General features: G+C 34.0%; 1 protein-coding gene across 14 annotated transcripts in view; it reads left to right on the top strand.

Annotated features, from left to right (window-relative positions):
* CHD9 (chromodomain helicase DNA binding protein 9) overlaps positions 1–15,405 on the top strand; it is a 247,063-nt gene that overhangs the window by 70,675 nt on the left and 160,983 nt on the right. For 8 of the 14 annotated variants that reach the window (XM_082607928.1, XM_082607929.1, XM_082607923.1 and 5 more), the window contains exons 2-3: positions 6,196–6,304; positions 10,132–11,754. In XM_082607928.1, the coding sequence (XP_082464054.1) occupies positions 10,297–11,754 (1,458 nt within the window). In that variant the 5' untranslated portion in view covers positions 6,196–6,304; positions 10,132–10,296. Of the gene's footprint in view, positions 1–6,195; positions 6,305–8,534; positions 8,680–10,131; positions 11,755–15,405 lie in introns of those variants that run through there. The other 6 variants (XM_082607931.1, XM_082607932.1, XM_082607933.1 and 3 more) reach the window with 2 other exon arrangements.

Below are 15,405 nucleotides of genomic sequence, written 5' to 3'. Positions count from 1 at the left end.
CTATATATTTGCCTATTCTTGACATTTCATATAAATGGAATCATATAATATGTAGTGCTTTGTGACTGGCTTCTTTCATTTAGCATGTTTTCAAAGCTCATCCATGTTTTAGCATGTATCAGTACTTAATTTCTTTTTATTGTCAAATAATATTCTATTATATCAATATACTGCATTTTATTTCACCATTCATCAGTTGGTGGATATTGGATTGTTTCCTGTTTTTATCAGTAATGCTTCAGTGAACGTTGTTGTGTAAGCATCTATTTGAGTCCTTTCAATTTCTTTGGGTTTATACTGTTTGAGGAGTTGCCAGACTGTTTTTCAAAGTGACTGCATTTCTAACAGCAGTTTATGAGAATTCCAGCTTCTTTACATCCTCACTAACACTTGTTACCTTCCGTTATTATTTTCCTCTTATCCTAGTGTATATGAAGTGGTATCTCATTATGATTTTGGTGTGCATTTCCCTGTTGACTAATGATGTTTACTGTATTTTCACGTGCTTATTGGCCATTTGTGCATCTTCTTGGAGAAATGTCTATTCAGATCCCTCAGCCACTTTTTAATTGGATTATTTGTCTACTATTAAGTTGTAGGAATTTTTTTTGTATATTCTAGATACAAGTCCCTTACCGGATACATGATTTGCAGAATTTTTCTCACATTGTCACCCTCTTCATCTCATTCTGCCATGGGGTTTCTTTTCGCTTTCTTCATATCCTTTGAAGTACAGAAATTTTTAATTTTGATGATGCTCATTTTTTTCCATTAAAACTTTTCGCATTTTGCTTAAGTAAAGACTCTAGTAACCATCTAACTAATACAGCAGGAGTATGTTCTGGCACATATTATATAATACTGTGTATTCCTATAGTTATAAGGTAGTATATGTTTTTGTTTTTTTTGATTTTTTGCGGTACGCGGGTCTCTCACTGTTGTGACCTCTCCTGTTGTGGAGCACAAGCTCCGGACCCACAGGCTCAGCGGCCATGGCTCACGGGCCCAGCCACTCTGCGGCATGTGGGATCCTCCCAGACCGGGGCACGAACCCGTGTCCCCTGTACCTTGTGAATAATTTTCCATTCTATAATTGAAGTGACAGTTTTAGTTCCTAGGTTTATATCAACTTGAATTTAACCTTCCCTAGTACTGCATTTCATCCTATTTTTTAAATAGGATGATCCCCCCCCCCAATTTATTAGGATTACTTTGAAGTATATATAAATTCATAATTTTTTGCAGTTTCATAGCATCTTCTGATTTGAGGTAGTTACTATGAAATTCTTAGATCAATTAATGATGTAGTATAGATTATCTATATGCCTATAAACCTTGTTGAAAACTCACTAATAGGTAACTTTGAGGTACTACATTAAAACCAAGGGTTCTCAAGTGCCAGGATTCATAAAATATCAAGATCAGAAGGAACTTTAAGTCTTACTAGTCAGTTACTGATATGCTGCTGGATTCCTCTTTACAAAATCTCTTTTGAGGTCTCAGCCTGTTTAAAGTTTGAATATGTAACTTTAGTAATAAGGAACTCATTATCTTTGTCTTTGGATAGCTCTGTTTCAAATTCCTTTCTTACACTGAGCCAAAATAATTTCCCCTATAGTTTTCTGGTAACCTACCATTCTAGATCTGCCATTTGGGGTCCTACAGATAGCATGAGTAATAGCATGGAAAATGAACAATAGGACATAGAAAGATAACAAGTAGATTGGTGTGATTAGATTGTAGAGGATGTGGAGAGATGGTGGGTTGGTGACTGGAGATGAGAAAAAATTTGAAGGGCACATGGTCAGCATTAGGGAACAATAGGTTTCCTTTGACAAGTGACATCATCAAATCTCTGTTTCACAAAACTTACTCTGGTCACAATATGCACGATAGATTACAGTGGGGAAATAACTCTGGGCAGAAAGGTCGGTTTTATTTATACACTGCCATTAGCCAAATAAAGAATGTAGGAGAAAGATTTTAGAAGAAAGATTGGTTTTGGACCTGTTGAGTTTATACTTATGGGGAAGTCCAGGAGGCAGCTGGAAAGATAGTATTAGACATAAAAATTTTAAAGTTGTCAGCAGGTAGATGATAGAGGATGAGCTTACCCAGGGAGGATATCTAGACTGAGGCGAAGACTGAGGAGAGAAACTTTAAGAAGCATGGTTTCAAGTAACTGCACCAATCTGCTTGCTGTCCTCTGAGTATGTCCCATTTTGTCTGTATTCTTCTTTAAATTAAACACTCAGGTGTGAATATTATACCCAGATTTGGTGTGACCAGCATAAGTGAATATAACATTTTGTTTAACCAGCATCCTGTTGATGGACATCTAGGCTATATTCAGTCTTTTGCTGGAGCAAATAATGCTGCAATAAATAGCTGTATCTGCCATTTCAGTCATACATGAACATATTTATGGAATAAATTGTTAGAAGGGGATTTGTTCAGTCAAAGGGTATGGGCACTTGAAATATTTATGGATATTGACAAATTTCTCTCCTTAGAGATTTCACCATTTTAGACTTCACAGCGGTCTTATGAGAGTATTTTTTTCCAACAACTTCACTAATATGTGTTATTAGACTTTAGAATTGTTGTGAGTCTGATAGGTGAAAGATGGTATATCAGTGTGGTTCTAATTGACATTCTCTTATTTTGAATGAGGATATGAACTGACTGTTGGTATCCTTTGCCCATTTTTTTATTAGGCTATTAGTATTTTATAGGAAATCTTGATATATTTAAAAATGAGCACGTCAGGGAATTCCCTGGCCGTCCAGCGGTTAGGACGCTGCGCTTCCACTGCAGGGGGCTGGGTTTCAGTCCCTGGGTGGGGAAGATCCTGCAACCCACACCGCAAGGCCTTTAAAAAAAAAAGAGCACTTCATCAGTAAATGAGTTGCAATATTTCTCAGTTTGCTACTTTTCTTTTGTAATCTAGTTTATGAATTTTTTTAAATTTTTATTATTATTTTTGGCCATGGCTTGCTGGATGTTAGTTTCCTGACCAGGGATTGAACCTGCACCTTTGGCAGTGAAAGCCACTTGACTACCAGGGAATTCCCTAATTTATGAATCTTTTCATAAAGTTATTTGTGTAATATAATTAGTGATTCTTTAATGACATGTAGATTTTGTTCCATAAATAGAAAATAAGGTGACCCTGTCCATGTTTTCTTCTAGTATTTTCATGATTTTTCGTTTCTGACATTTATATCTTTGATCCATTTGTAATTTATCTTGGTTTGAGAATAAGGTATGGATCTAACTCTTTTTTTCAGGTGGCCATCCAATTGTCTTGTTTATTTTGTAGTTCATTTCCCCCCAATTTGAGTTACTTTCTGTAACTTTCTACTGTAAGTTACTTTCTAAGTTACTTTCTACTGTATCTGGCTTCTCATGTGTCAATACCACCATGTTTTGATAAATGAAATTTTATAATGCTTTAATATTTAGTAGGATTAGTTCTTCCTGGTTGTCCTTCTTTTTCAGATCTTTTCCTGGCTTTGCTTTTTGTCTATGTAGAAACACCATGTCTGACTGTGAAAAAAACAGTTGGAATTTTTACTGAGGCCACATTAATTTCAGACATTAGTGTATGGAGAGTTCATATATTTATAATAGTATACTGAGAGTTCATTTATAATATGGACATAGTTTTCTATCTAAGAGCATTTTATATAAAGAATATGAAGTAGTTATCAACATTAAAAATCAGGGAATTTCCAGCTCCTCTTTAAAACTTAGAAACAACAATTAACTGAAGCTGACTAGTGGCTGCCACTTTGTACTTTTAGTCAGCCATAGTTCTCTTCTGGCCAGCTTCACTCATTTATGTTACGGGCTTGGCCTCTGTAGAATTTGCAACCTGAATGTACTTGTAGAATTGGTTATCTGCACTGAAAACAGAACCCCATAGTTAAAAGTTATTAGATTTGATCCATTGCTCCATTCTCTTGAGATTCTTTTGTATCTTGGTTCTGTTAACTATGGTAATTAAGTCTGCCTTCCAACTTAAAATCACCTTAATTTAAGCTGAACCAGACAAGCTGATGATAGAAATTCTGTAGTACACTATTGGAAAATTAATTAGTACTATTTCAGGGTGGTTTCACCTGGTTACTAGTATATTGTCACATAATTTTACTAGTATTAAGCTAGTAAATTCTGTACTATCTACCTGTCATGTACTTAGACGCACTATAGGAACCCTAGGGAAATTAGTAATATGGGACCAATAGTTGAAGGTTTATCCCTTTAACATTAAACGTTTTACTTTAACCGTTTTAGATAAAATTTTTCCCATTTCAGTAAATGGGGAATATTTTGCCTATAGCTTTGAAAAGAGAAGCTTTAAGGGAGACACAAGTCTTCAGGAATTGAAGGTTTGTCACAATTAGATTTATTTCAAACAATCTCAAAGTAAATGCCTAGAAAGGAAGGAGGAAATTTGACTTGATGTAAAGAAGAACTTTCTAACAGGTATTTAAGCCTAGTTTGAATGCCTTAACAAGAGTTGTTTCTAGAAGTATACAGAACTTTTATTTTTTCAACAAAGAAATGGCAAACTCAAGTTTGCCAGCTTTTTATTTTGCCAAGTAAGAATTTTCTTTTCTTTTCTTTTTAATTTTAAAGATCTAATTGGCTTTATTAAATGATTTATGAATTGGGCAGCATCCCATCTAGCAAATAGAGAGGAATTCCCAGGATATTCTTTAAAATGACTAATATCCTTGTCATTATCATTTAATTTTTTAAAAAATGTTTCTGGGTCCAACTTTAAGTGTTTTGGTCACTGTCATTGGAAGAGGTGATATTTGCTAACAATAACTTCAAATGTTAGTAGCCACAGTAAAAATGTTAGTCAAGTGTTAAGCCAGAGAAGAAATTTTAATCAGTGAAATAGTTCCCTGTTGCCTCTAGGATAAAGTCCAGATTTCTTAACATGGCTAATAAAAGACCTGGATATCTGACTTCTGCTTGCCTCTCAACATCTCTCTATTGGGCTAATAGCATGCTCTGGCCACATTATGCTATTGAGTAGTTCCCAAAATGCCTTGTCCTGGCTCACCTCTGGGCATTTCTTTAGTGTTCCCTCTGTGCTCTTGCCAGTTTTAGGTACAATGCAAGAGAGTGAGGGGATTGTAAAAGACCTGTTCTCTACCCTAATAGAGGTTACAGCTTACTGGTAGAGTATTTTACCTTTCATCTTTGGAGCAGACAATTGTAGTTAATATTTTGTATAGTTACTTTTGTTCTTTGAGTTTCTTTTACAGATGAAAACAAAAAGTACGTGATCTTCTCAAGGTCATACAGCTAGAAGGTAGTAGAGCCAGGACTCAGGTCTAGTGTTTGTTTAAAGTATCATGTTCTTTCTAATTCCTGTGTAGTCATTCACTGATTTAGCAAAAATGTATTGCATGCCTACTATGCTAGGCAACATACTAAGGATACAAAGATTATAAAGGTGTTCCTTTTTTCCAAGGGTGTAGAGTCTGCTGGAGAGAAAAGGTAATATATTATCACAATGCAATATTATTTATGATTTATCATATGCACAGATTACTAGACAGGCTTGAGTAGGCAGAGTCATTCTATAGGAGATGCATCCTAAACTGAATTTTCTCCAGGTACAAATATGAAATAGCTATAAGTAGTTCATACACAAAGTAAAAATTAATGTAGCAGAAATTTAATACTGTATAGAAATGTTGCAGACATGACTATAATAGAGGACTGAATAACTTGGTAGGGATCAATGGTTGTATTAAGCTGGAAAAGCTATTAATGTGTGGAAATTACTGGGAAGCCTAATTCATTTAGTCTCAAAATTATTGAGAGACTTAGAGAATATAGAAATGTCTTGGAGAAAAAGCAACTATTAGACACTAAGGAAAGTAAATTTACCATTGAAGTAAGTTATATATATATATATATATATATATATATATATATATATATATATATATATATATATATATATTCTGTTATAGAACACATATTTAGAGGTCTTATTTTTACTCATATGACCCAGTTCAAATATCACCTCTTCTCTATGCCTTTTCTGATCTTTTCTGGACATAATTAATTGCTATCCAGTCTGTACTACCACAATATAGTGATTTGTATACACCTCTGCTAAGACGTATATCATATTATTTGTTTATGTGTTTTCTTCCCCTCTAGATTATGAATTTTTTGAAGGCAGGGATTCTGTCCTATTGATATTTGAATCCATTTTATATGATCATCATCATGTTTGGCATCGGATGACTGTAGAAATGAAGATAGATAAGTAATTTGTTTTTGATTCTAAATACTTGTTTTAACTTTAGAAGAATTCTGTCCCCCAAATGTCTTAATTTAATGTACTTAATTGATAAGGCCCACTACAGCATTGCTCCAACTTGTATTTCCACCTTTATTTTCCACTTTTCTCCTTTTATATACTCTGCAGTGGTCATACTATTTCCTAAATATACTTCCTTCCTGCCTGCCATTTCTTTATTCCTGAATTCTTTGCCTGGCCTTTCCTTCCAATCCCTTTTCTAAGACCCCTTCAAATGCTAATTGTTCTAAGAAGCTTTCCTGAATAACTTGCCAAGTATGCTCTCTTCTCTTTATAAATCACCTTATAGATAAACTTGTGCCTCTCTTAAGCCACGTTTATCATGTTTTATTCAGTATATGACGTGCTTTTCTTGTGCCATTACTCCTTATCTCCCCCATTTAGATTCTGAACTTCCTGAGGGCAGGGGCTTTTGTAGTTTCTACAAAGCTGCTTTGGATGTAATGGACAGTCCATAAATATTTGCTTAATTAAATAGTTAAAATCGGACAGATGTGATGTTTTGATAAAGTTGGAAAATCGTACATTTACTAGAATGAAATTAGATGATAGCTCTTAAGAGGAGCTTAATTGATTAATCAGTTAAGCAATTGTAGAATAAACTGTTCAAATCAGAAAAGATGACCATTTTTTTAGATTTTATGGGCATGTTTTCATAGTTCAACTTTACTTTCTTTTTTTATAACTAAGGTTGATGACTTACATGTATCTTGTTGCATATGAAATGTATATCTTCTTAGTATGGTAAGGTATCTATACTCATTTTCCTCATTAGATGTTCCTCTTCTGTTTGTACTTTTATAAAAGCACAAATATTGTTTTATATTGGTAATGGTCTATTTACTTGTCTGTATCCCCCTTCAGAGGTCAGTTATTATTCATCATCCTAGTGCCTAGAAGTTGTTTATCAATAAATGTTTGTTGGAAAAGTAGATAGCAAAATTGTTTTCTTAATTAAACTTTTTACTTCTCCCCATATTTTCGGTAGGCTTCGGGTTACATAAACGTAGAAAATACTTTGCTTTAGCATAATCTACCATAATGTACAAAAATTCAAAGACTATACCATTTCTTTCCTAAATGGAATATTACTGCTCTGATACATCATAAACTTATTTCCAGAACAGTGTTCTAAAAAACATTTAACTATTTCTTAAGAATAAAACAAATGTACAAGCCTGTAGTACACAATATAAATTCAGAATGTTTTATATTTTATGTTCACTATTATCACAATAATTAAGAATATATGAACTAAAGTCATATGCTTCAGATAATTTACCTTCAGCATTCGATTGGGCAGTAGTTTTTTGTAGTACTGGGTTCTGAACTTTTGGAGTAATACATTCTGAATATTCAGGAAATTAATCAGTTCTAAGATGCACATTTTTTCTACTTTTAATATTTCTGATATTAGGATGTGTCTCAGTCACTGTCTGCCCGGTGGCTGTCAGGGAGTAGTTGTCATTGCCTGTGTATACAAAAACTTAGTCATAGATTTTATATTGCCATCACTTCAGCTGGGCTATGTACATCGGTACTTCACAGATTATAAAATAAAAATTCAAAGTGGTATAGTGTTATAGTTTATTTCTTCATGTTACATCAGCTAATTATGTACTTTGTATTTGATAACATACTGGATTTGGTAACCTCCATTGTAATTCTTCTTTTTTCCTCTTGGTAAATAATCATACATCCATTAAAAAATATATAGGACGTTGCTTTTCTGACTGTTGGGTTAGGTATACATAGATGTTTGTTTCCTTGTCTAGAGTCTATAGCTAAATATAAGATATGTTCCAGAGAAGTGACTTAACCTACTTTTTTTTTTTTTTTGGCTAATGCTATGTTCAGTTCAGAACATACAGTACTCTATCTGCTTGGTCTCACAATTATAAAATCTGGAAAAATAATTTCTTCTTTTTCTCTGTATTTTACCTTTTTTAAATTTATATGTTTGTTAAAGCATTTGTATACCATTGTGATTGATAAGTCCATTTCTAGGTAAAATTAATATAGATTTTGGTAGTTTTTCCTTCTCAGAATTTTTCAGAAGTATTTCTTCATTTAAATAGTGAACAGACATTTTGTTTAGGATATTTATATTTTCTAAAATGGACCTCCCAAAATAGAAGTTCTGGAAAAGTTTCTTAGACCTTTGCTAATTTTTGAATAAACTAATATGTAGAGAAGCAAGAATCTCCATTTGTGGTTCTCTGTGCAAGACAGTGGGGTCAGAACCCTAAATTACCTTTGTTGAAAATGTTTGGAATGAGTCAAGCCTGGAACAAAATTAACCAGCCATTTCACATTAGCAAGTAACCTATTAGATCCTTTCCACACATAAGTTGTATGTATGTATATGTGAGGTGTGTGTGTGTATAAATGTTATCATTTTTTCTCTTGATATTATCATAAGATTAATTTATTGCTTAGCTTAAGCTACTGTTTGTTTTTGCCTCAGCTTGATTATCAATACACTTTATTTGCACAGTTTAGTAGCTATAATAAGCAACGGGTTATTCCAAATGATTTTATGGTGGGCCACTTAGGGATAGAGTAACGAATATAACTGTTAACAGAAAGGTGCTTGGTTTTGCTACACAGATGTCTAAATCAGTTGGCTGTCAGTAGGCTGATCTTCTATGGTAGATGAACAAGAGGACCATGGTGGCAATATATTGCAACATCCCCAACATAGCACATGTCTGTGTTGTCTGTCAGCTGATCAGATGGCTAACTTTTATCTCATTTAGGGCCAGCTTACCATGACCTCATACAATTGCTCTTCTTGATGTAGTTCCACATGTACCATATGAAATAGTAGCTTTATCTGCTCAAGAGGTCTAGAGCAAAAGATCACAACATACTTGCTAATCTAAGAGGATTCTGATGTCAGTTATCTTAGCAAGACATAATATTAAAATGTCATACATATATATTTTATATATGCTAGAGCTGCTGGGGAGTGATGGCCATTTCATGGTATGGGAGAGAGTCTGACATTCCATTCTCAAGTTTACTTTACATTCTGTCATTATAACATGTGAACTTCAAAATGAAGTAATATACATCATTACTTTTTTTTTTTTTTTTTTTTTTTTTTTGCGGTACGCAGGCCTCTCACTGTTGTGGCCTCTCCCGCCGCGGAGGCTCCGGACGCGCAGGCTCAGCGGCCATGGCTCACGGGCCCAGCCGCTCCGCGGCATGCAGGATCCTCCCAGATCGGGGCACGAACCCATGTCTCCTGCATCGGCAGGCGGACTGTCAACCACTGCGCCACCAGGGAAGCCCATACATCATTATTTTTAAATGCATATAGTCATGTCCCCGTACCAGCAATTTTTTCCTTGTAGGGAATATATATATATATTTTTAATAGATCTTTATTGGAGTATAATTACTTCACAATACTGTGTTAGTTTATCTTGCACAACAAAGCAAATCAGCCATATGCATACACATGTCCCCATATCCCCTCCCTCTTGAGCCTCCCTCCCATCCTCCCTGTCCCAGCCCTCTAGGTCATCGTAAAGCACCGAGCCGATCTCCCTGTGCTATGCTGCTGCTTCCCACCAGCCAACTATTCTACATTCAGTAGTGTATATATGTCGATTCCTTGTAGGGAATATTAATGAGCTATTTGCAATGAATTACTCTACCAAAACATACTGTACACTGAGATTTTATGTTTTTTAAATCATATATAAACTTTGTAAAACTTTAGTGAGTATTCATTATCAGACTTTCTTTTTGTTCTTATTTCCTAGGATTCTGACACTTCCTGACATGTCGTTATCTAGAGCAATAATGAACATTGACCTCTTTCGGATTAGTTGATGACCTTTGGAAATGATCCAATAATATCTACTACAGAGAAGCTGAATATACTCCATTTGGAGTGAACAGCCCAGTTTGTTATTGAATTTTTCAAGATGACAGATCCAATGATGGACTTTTTTGATGATGCCAATCTGTTTGGTGAGACCTTAGAAGGTTTGTCAGATGATGCATTTGTACAACCAGGACCTGTTTCACTAGTTGATGAATTGAACTTGGGTGCAGAATTTGAACCTTTGCACATAGACTCACTGAACCATGTTCAAGGTACTCCAACACATCAGAAGATGACTGATTATGAACAGTTAAATCAGTTTGATTCCATGAAATTTCACCAAGTTAATCAGTCTTTTGGTAGCCCAGCTGAACATGTGTTATCTCCACACTCTCAGTTTAACTGTTCTCCGATCCACCCTCAGAACCAGCCCAATGGTTTGTTTCCAGATGTAGCAGATGGCAGTCCAATGTGGGGCCATCAGACAGCTACTAGCATTTCAAGTCAAAATGGGTCTCCTTTTCACCAACAAGGACATTCTCACTCTATGCATCAAACTAAAAGCTTTGTGGCACACCATGACTTTGCCTTATTTCAGGCCAATGAACAACAAACACAGTGCACTTCACTACGCTCACAACAAAACAGAAATAATCTTAACCCAGGGCAAAATTCTCTTAGCCAGTCTAAAAATTTTATGGATGTTAATGTTTCTGGTCCACACAGAGTCAGTGTTAACCATCCACCACAAATTAATAATGCATCTACTTCACAACAGTCCCTTTCGATGCAGCAATTTTCTCAAACGTCAAATCCTTCAGTACACTTCCTGAAGTGTAGCAATCATCAAGAAGGAAATTTTAATGGACCTTCTCCAAATATGACTTCTTGTTCTGTCAGTAATTCACAGCAGTTTTCTTCACATTATTCCTTTTCCAGTAATCATGTGTCACCAAATAGTCTTCTTCAGTCCTCTGCAGTTCTTGCACCTAATCATACAAATCAGACTTTATCTGATTTTACTGGGAGTAATTCCTTTTCACCTCATAGGGGAATCAAGCAAGAATCGACTCAGCATATGTTAAATCCCAATACATCGCTGCATTCAAATAACTTCCAAATGTTGCATTCATCACATCCTCAGGGTAATTACAGCAATTCAAAATTATCTCCTGTTCACATGAACTTCCCGGATCCTGTTGACTCAGGAACTCAAATGGGCCATTTCAATGATCATGTAGAAACTAATGGCTTTTCATCTTTAGAAGAGAATTTACTTCATCAAGTGGAATCTCAAACTGAGCCGTTCACAGGACTTGACCCAGAAGACCTCCTTCAGGAGGGTCTCCTTCCCCAATTTGATGAGTCAGCATTTGGGCAAGATAATTCAAGTCATGTTTTAGATCATGACCTTGATCGGCAATTTACTTCACATCTTGTGACACGGCCTTCTGATATAGCTCAAACTCAGTTGCATACTCAGGCTCGGAGTTGGCATTCATCCCTTTCTAATCATCAGCATTTACATGACAGAAATCGCCTGTGTTTACAGCGACAGGTATGTAGCTCTAATTTTGGTGGTTTGGGGTGGGGTGAGTTTTTACTCATTGAGTTAATTTCATATGAGACATATTCAGAATTTCTCAAACTCATTCTGTCAGGTGAATGTATATTTTGATACAGGTTTCTGTTTTCAGTAGTCTTATATTTGAAAGTGATTCATTGATGTGCTCAAAGCAATAGACTTCTATATTTAGAAAATTATAAGGTATTAAGATGTCTTTTGTAACTTTCAATTATGATTGCCTTTAACAGAAAGATTATCAAAAACAAGCAAAAACTTAATAACCATAATTAAAAGGAAAACAATAGATTGGGAACATTTTATTGCAAATATAATGGGTGTAGAGTTAATATTCCTATAAAAAACTCATATAATTTGATAATATCTCTGTTGATAATTGGATAAAACATAAAAGCTGAAATTCACAAAAATGGAAGTCGAATTAGTAAACATAACGTTCAGAATAATATGCAACTTTAGTAATAACTCAGTTGCGGTGTGGTTTCATTTTTACCTACTAGAAAAATTTTTTTAATTTTGATGCTTAACGCTGGCAAATTTATAGTGAAATTGGAACTTTTACATAGCTTTGTAATTGATACAGATATTTTGGAAAGCAATTTGGTGGCATGTTTGAGTATACAAATACTTTATTACAATAACCCAAACATAGCAAAAGTAATATACCAAAAGATATTTATCTTGCTGTATCGATAAGGGAAAATTGGAAACAGCATAGTTTGTTATCATATCCGTATTAGATGGACTATTATAGGCATTAAAAAGACTTCGATAATATGTTAGTGATAGGGGAAAAACATAATTCAAACTTAAGATCACAGTAAAGTGGTTAAGAGTACAAGCTTTGGTTCCAGACTACCGGGGTTAGAATCTTGGCTCATGTTACTTATTTGGTGCGTGACTTTTAGCTATTTAAATAATTTCTATGCATCTCATTTGCTTCATCTTTAAATAAGGAAAATAAAAGGGCTTTGATAAGGATGAAGAGAGTTGTAACATGTAAAAGTGCTTAAAACCATGCCTAGCATATAATAAGCACTTAATAAATATTTTTATAAGTGTAATTAAATTTAGTTTTTAATTTAATTAAATAATTAAATTAAAATTATAATTTTTTTCAAAGCAGTATGAAAATATGCATATGAAAAATACTGAAAGGAAATAGATTATTTTAGGGTAGTGCAATTACACCTTCCTTTGTTTTTTATAGCTTTTGTCATGTGAATGTATTTAAAAAATTTTTTAAATGTATTTAATGCAATATTTTTATCATTTTTCTGAATGTTTGTTGTTAAATTAAAGATTTATAAAATGCTTCAGTACGTTGTTTACTTGTGAGATTTGGTGGACAATGAAGTGTACCATGGTTCTTGAAACTAAGTATTTAGGAACCATTTTTGAAGTGTTTGAAAAAGATAAAATCTTTTTCTTTTCCTTTGGGGATCATGGTATTTTCAGTACAGCTTTTGAATTGTCTAGATAAACTTAAGATATTTAAAAGGGACTTGTAAACTCTCCTCCTCCCCTTCTTTTTGTGGCCTGAATATAATAATATTATGATTTTGCTCCCTCTACTGGAAGAGGATCAAGCATCTTAGTTAGAAGGACCCTGGGGGAAAACCTCTACTGATTGAACCTAGGGTCATCTATCTACTTTTTATGTAGATATCTGTCTACCTTGACTAATTAATTTGTCCAGCATATAATTGAAGTTATAAAATCTGAAATTTATTAACTTCTTTTCTTAATTGTATTTTTCTGAGGATTTTTTTTTATTCATGTTTTCCTAAACGTGTTCTACCGGCTTTAAAAAGAAGTACAGTTTCCCTTTTATAGATTTGGAATGAGTGGAGGATAATTATAAATATCTAAAGTAGTCCCTAATACTAATATTTAGATATTATTACTAAACCTAATACTAATATTTAGATATCAGCACTTAATACCATCTGAGAGAAACTTTTTTAGACCCATCAGCAGCAGCCTTTAATAAGTCATCTTACCTACACTGATACATTCATAAGGTTTTATTTAAATCTACTCACCTTTTTGTTTCAGAGTTTGTTTTGTTTTACTAACTTCTTATTCTTTTTGTTACATGTTTAAAAACTGATAAAGGGCAGCTGGCTTTGAATACTTATCTGACTTACTGAAAGTCTGTTCTCAAGTTTCCTATTATTTCTTAGTGTTAAGACTTAGAGTTGGACATTTCTCATTGTCGGGGTGAAGAATAGAGATGGATTGGTAGAGAAGGTGGGCGATTATGATTATGATTAATATGGATTGCATATAGGTGTTATATGTACAGAATTATGTCAGATATCCTAAATATGTGAAATTTAAATTATTTAATATTTATAATTTATGACAAATTGTGGCAGAGCATTTATGTCTTTTATCTGTGTAATTTTTGGCATTTTCTGAACAGTTATGGTTACGACGTAGACAAAATGTTACACTATTACAGTTTTCCCCAGGTTCTATGAAAACTATTTTTTTCCTAGGTTTTTTTTTTTTTTTAACTCTCTCAAACATAGTAATTTCATTTCAGACTAAATTAGCATTGTTAAATATGTGTATAGAATAAAGTGGCATAATTTTTGGTTTATCAAAATTTTTAAAAAGGACACATATTGTTATAGCCCAAACAAGATATTTATTAATCTACTGTTTGAAAACTCATGGATGACACTCTATTTAGAATTTTAGAAAGCTTCACTGAGAATATTGGATATGTAAAGAATATTTCTAAGCCTTGCTTTTTATTATTCCCCAACTGAGGTAGGGTGTTTGTGGATATAATTTCAAATGTCTTAGTCTGTGTCAGTCATTAAAAACAGTGAATATTGCTGAGAACATTTCTTATATAATTGACTCTAGAATTTTACCATTTAAAAAAGAGAAGAGAAAAAAGATGAGAAGCAATAGGAAGTGTTTCTGAATGTAAATACTCACAAAACATAATAGAGAAAATACTAGCTTATTTTCATCTCTAACTTTTATAGCAAAGGAATTTTGAGAGAATAATACTATCAACTTTTCATTGCTCTTTTATGACATACTGCTATTTTGTAACAAAATCTTTCATTTTTGTCTTATTATTTGTAAAGTGGAAACACTCTAGAGCAGTGTGCGATCTCTCAATGTTTGTAAATTAAATTTACTGTAAAAGTTCTACAGCAGTGAAAGATATGTGGGATAGCTAAAATAGCAATCAACATAGGAGATAGAATTTTATGATGTATATAATTGTACATAATTCCTTGTTGGCTTTTTTTTTTTTTTTTTTTTTTTATTTATTTTTTTTTTTTTGCGGTATGCGGGCCTCTCACTGTTGTGGCCTCTCCCGTTGCGGAGCACAGGCTCCGGATGCGCAGGCTCAGTGGCCATGGCTCACGGGCCTAGCCTCTCCGCGGCATGTGGGATCTTCCCGGATCGGGGCACGAACCCGTATCCCCTGCATCGGCAGGCGGACTCTCAACCACTGCGCCACCAGGGAAGCCCCCTTGTTGGCTTTTGTATTCTGATGAATTTATTACTTTATTTAATACCTTGAATTTTAATTTTTTTTTCCCCTGAAGGTAGGGAAACTTACATTACTTATGAGCTTCAAAAAAAAGAAAC

Source organism: Mesoplodon mirus, assembly GCF_964341445.2.
Source record: "Mesoplodon mirus genome assembly, chromosome: 19".
NCBI classification, from domain to species: Eukaryota; Metazoa; Chordata; class Mammalia; order Artiodactyla; family Ziphiidae; genus Mesoplodon; species Mesoplodon mirus.
Note: the sequence above shows the minus strand (reverse complement) of the source record. Positions and strands in the feature narration are given on the sequence as shown.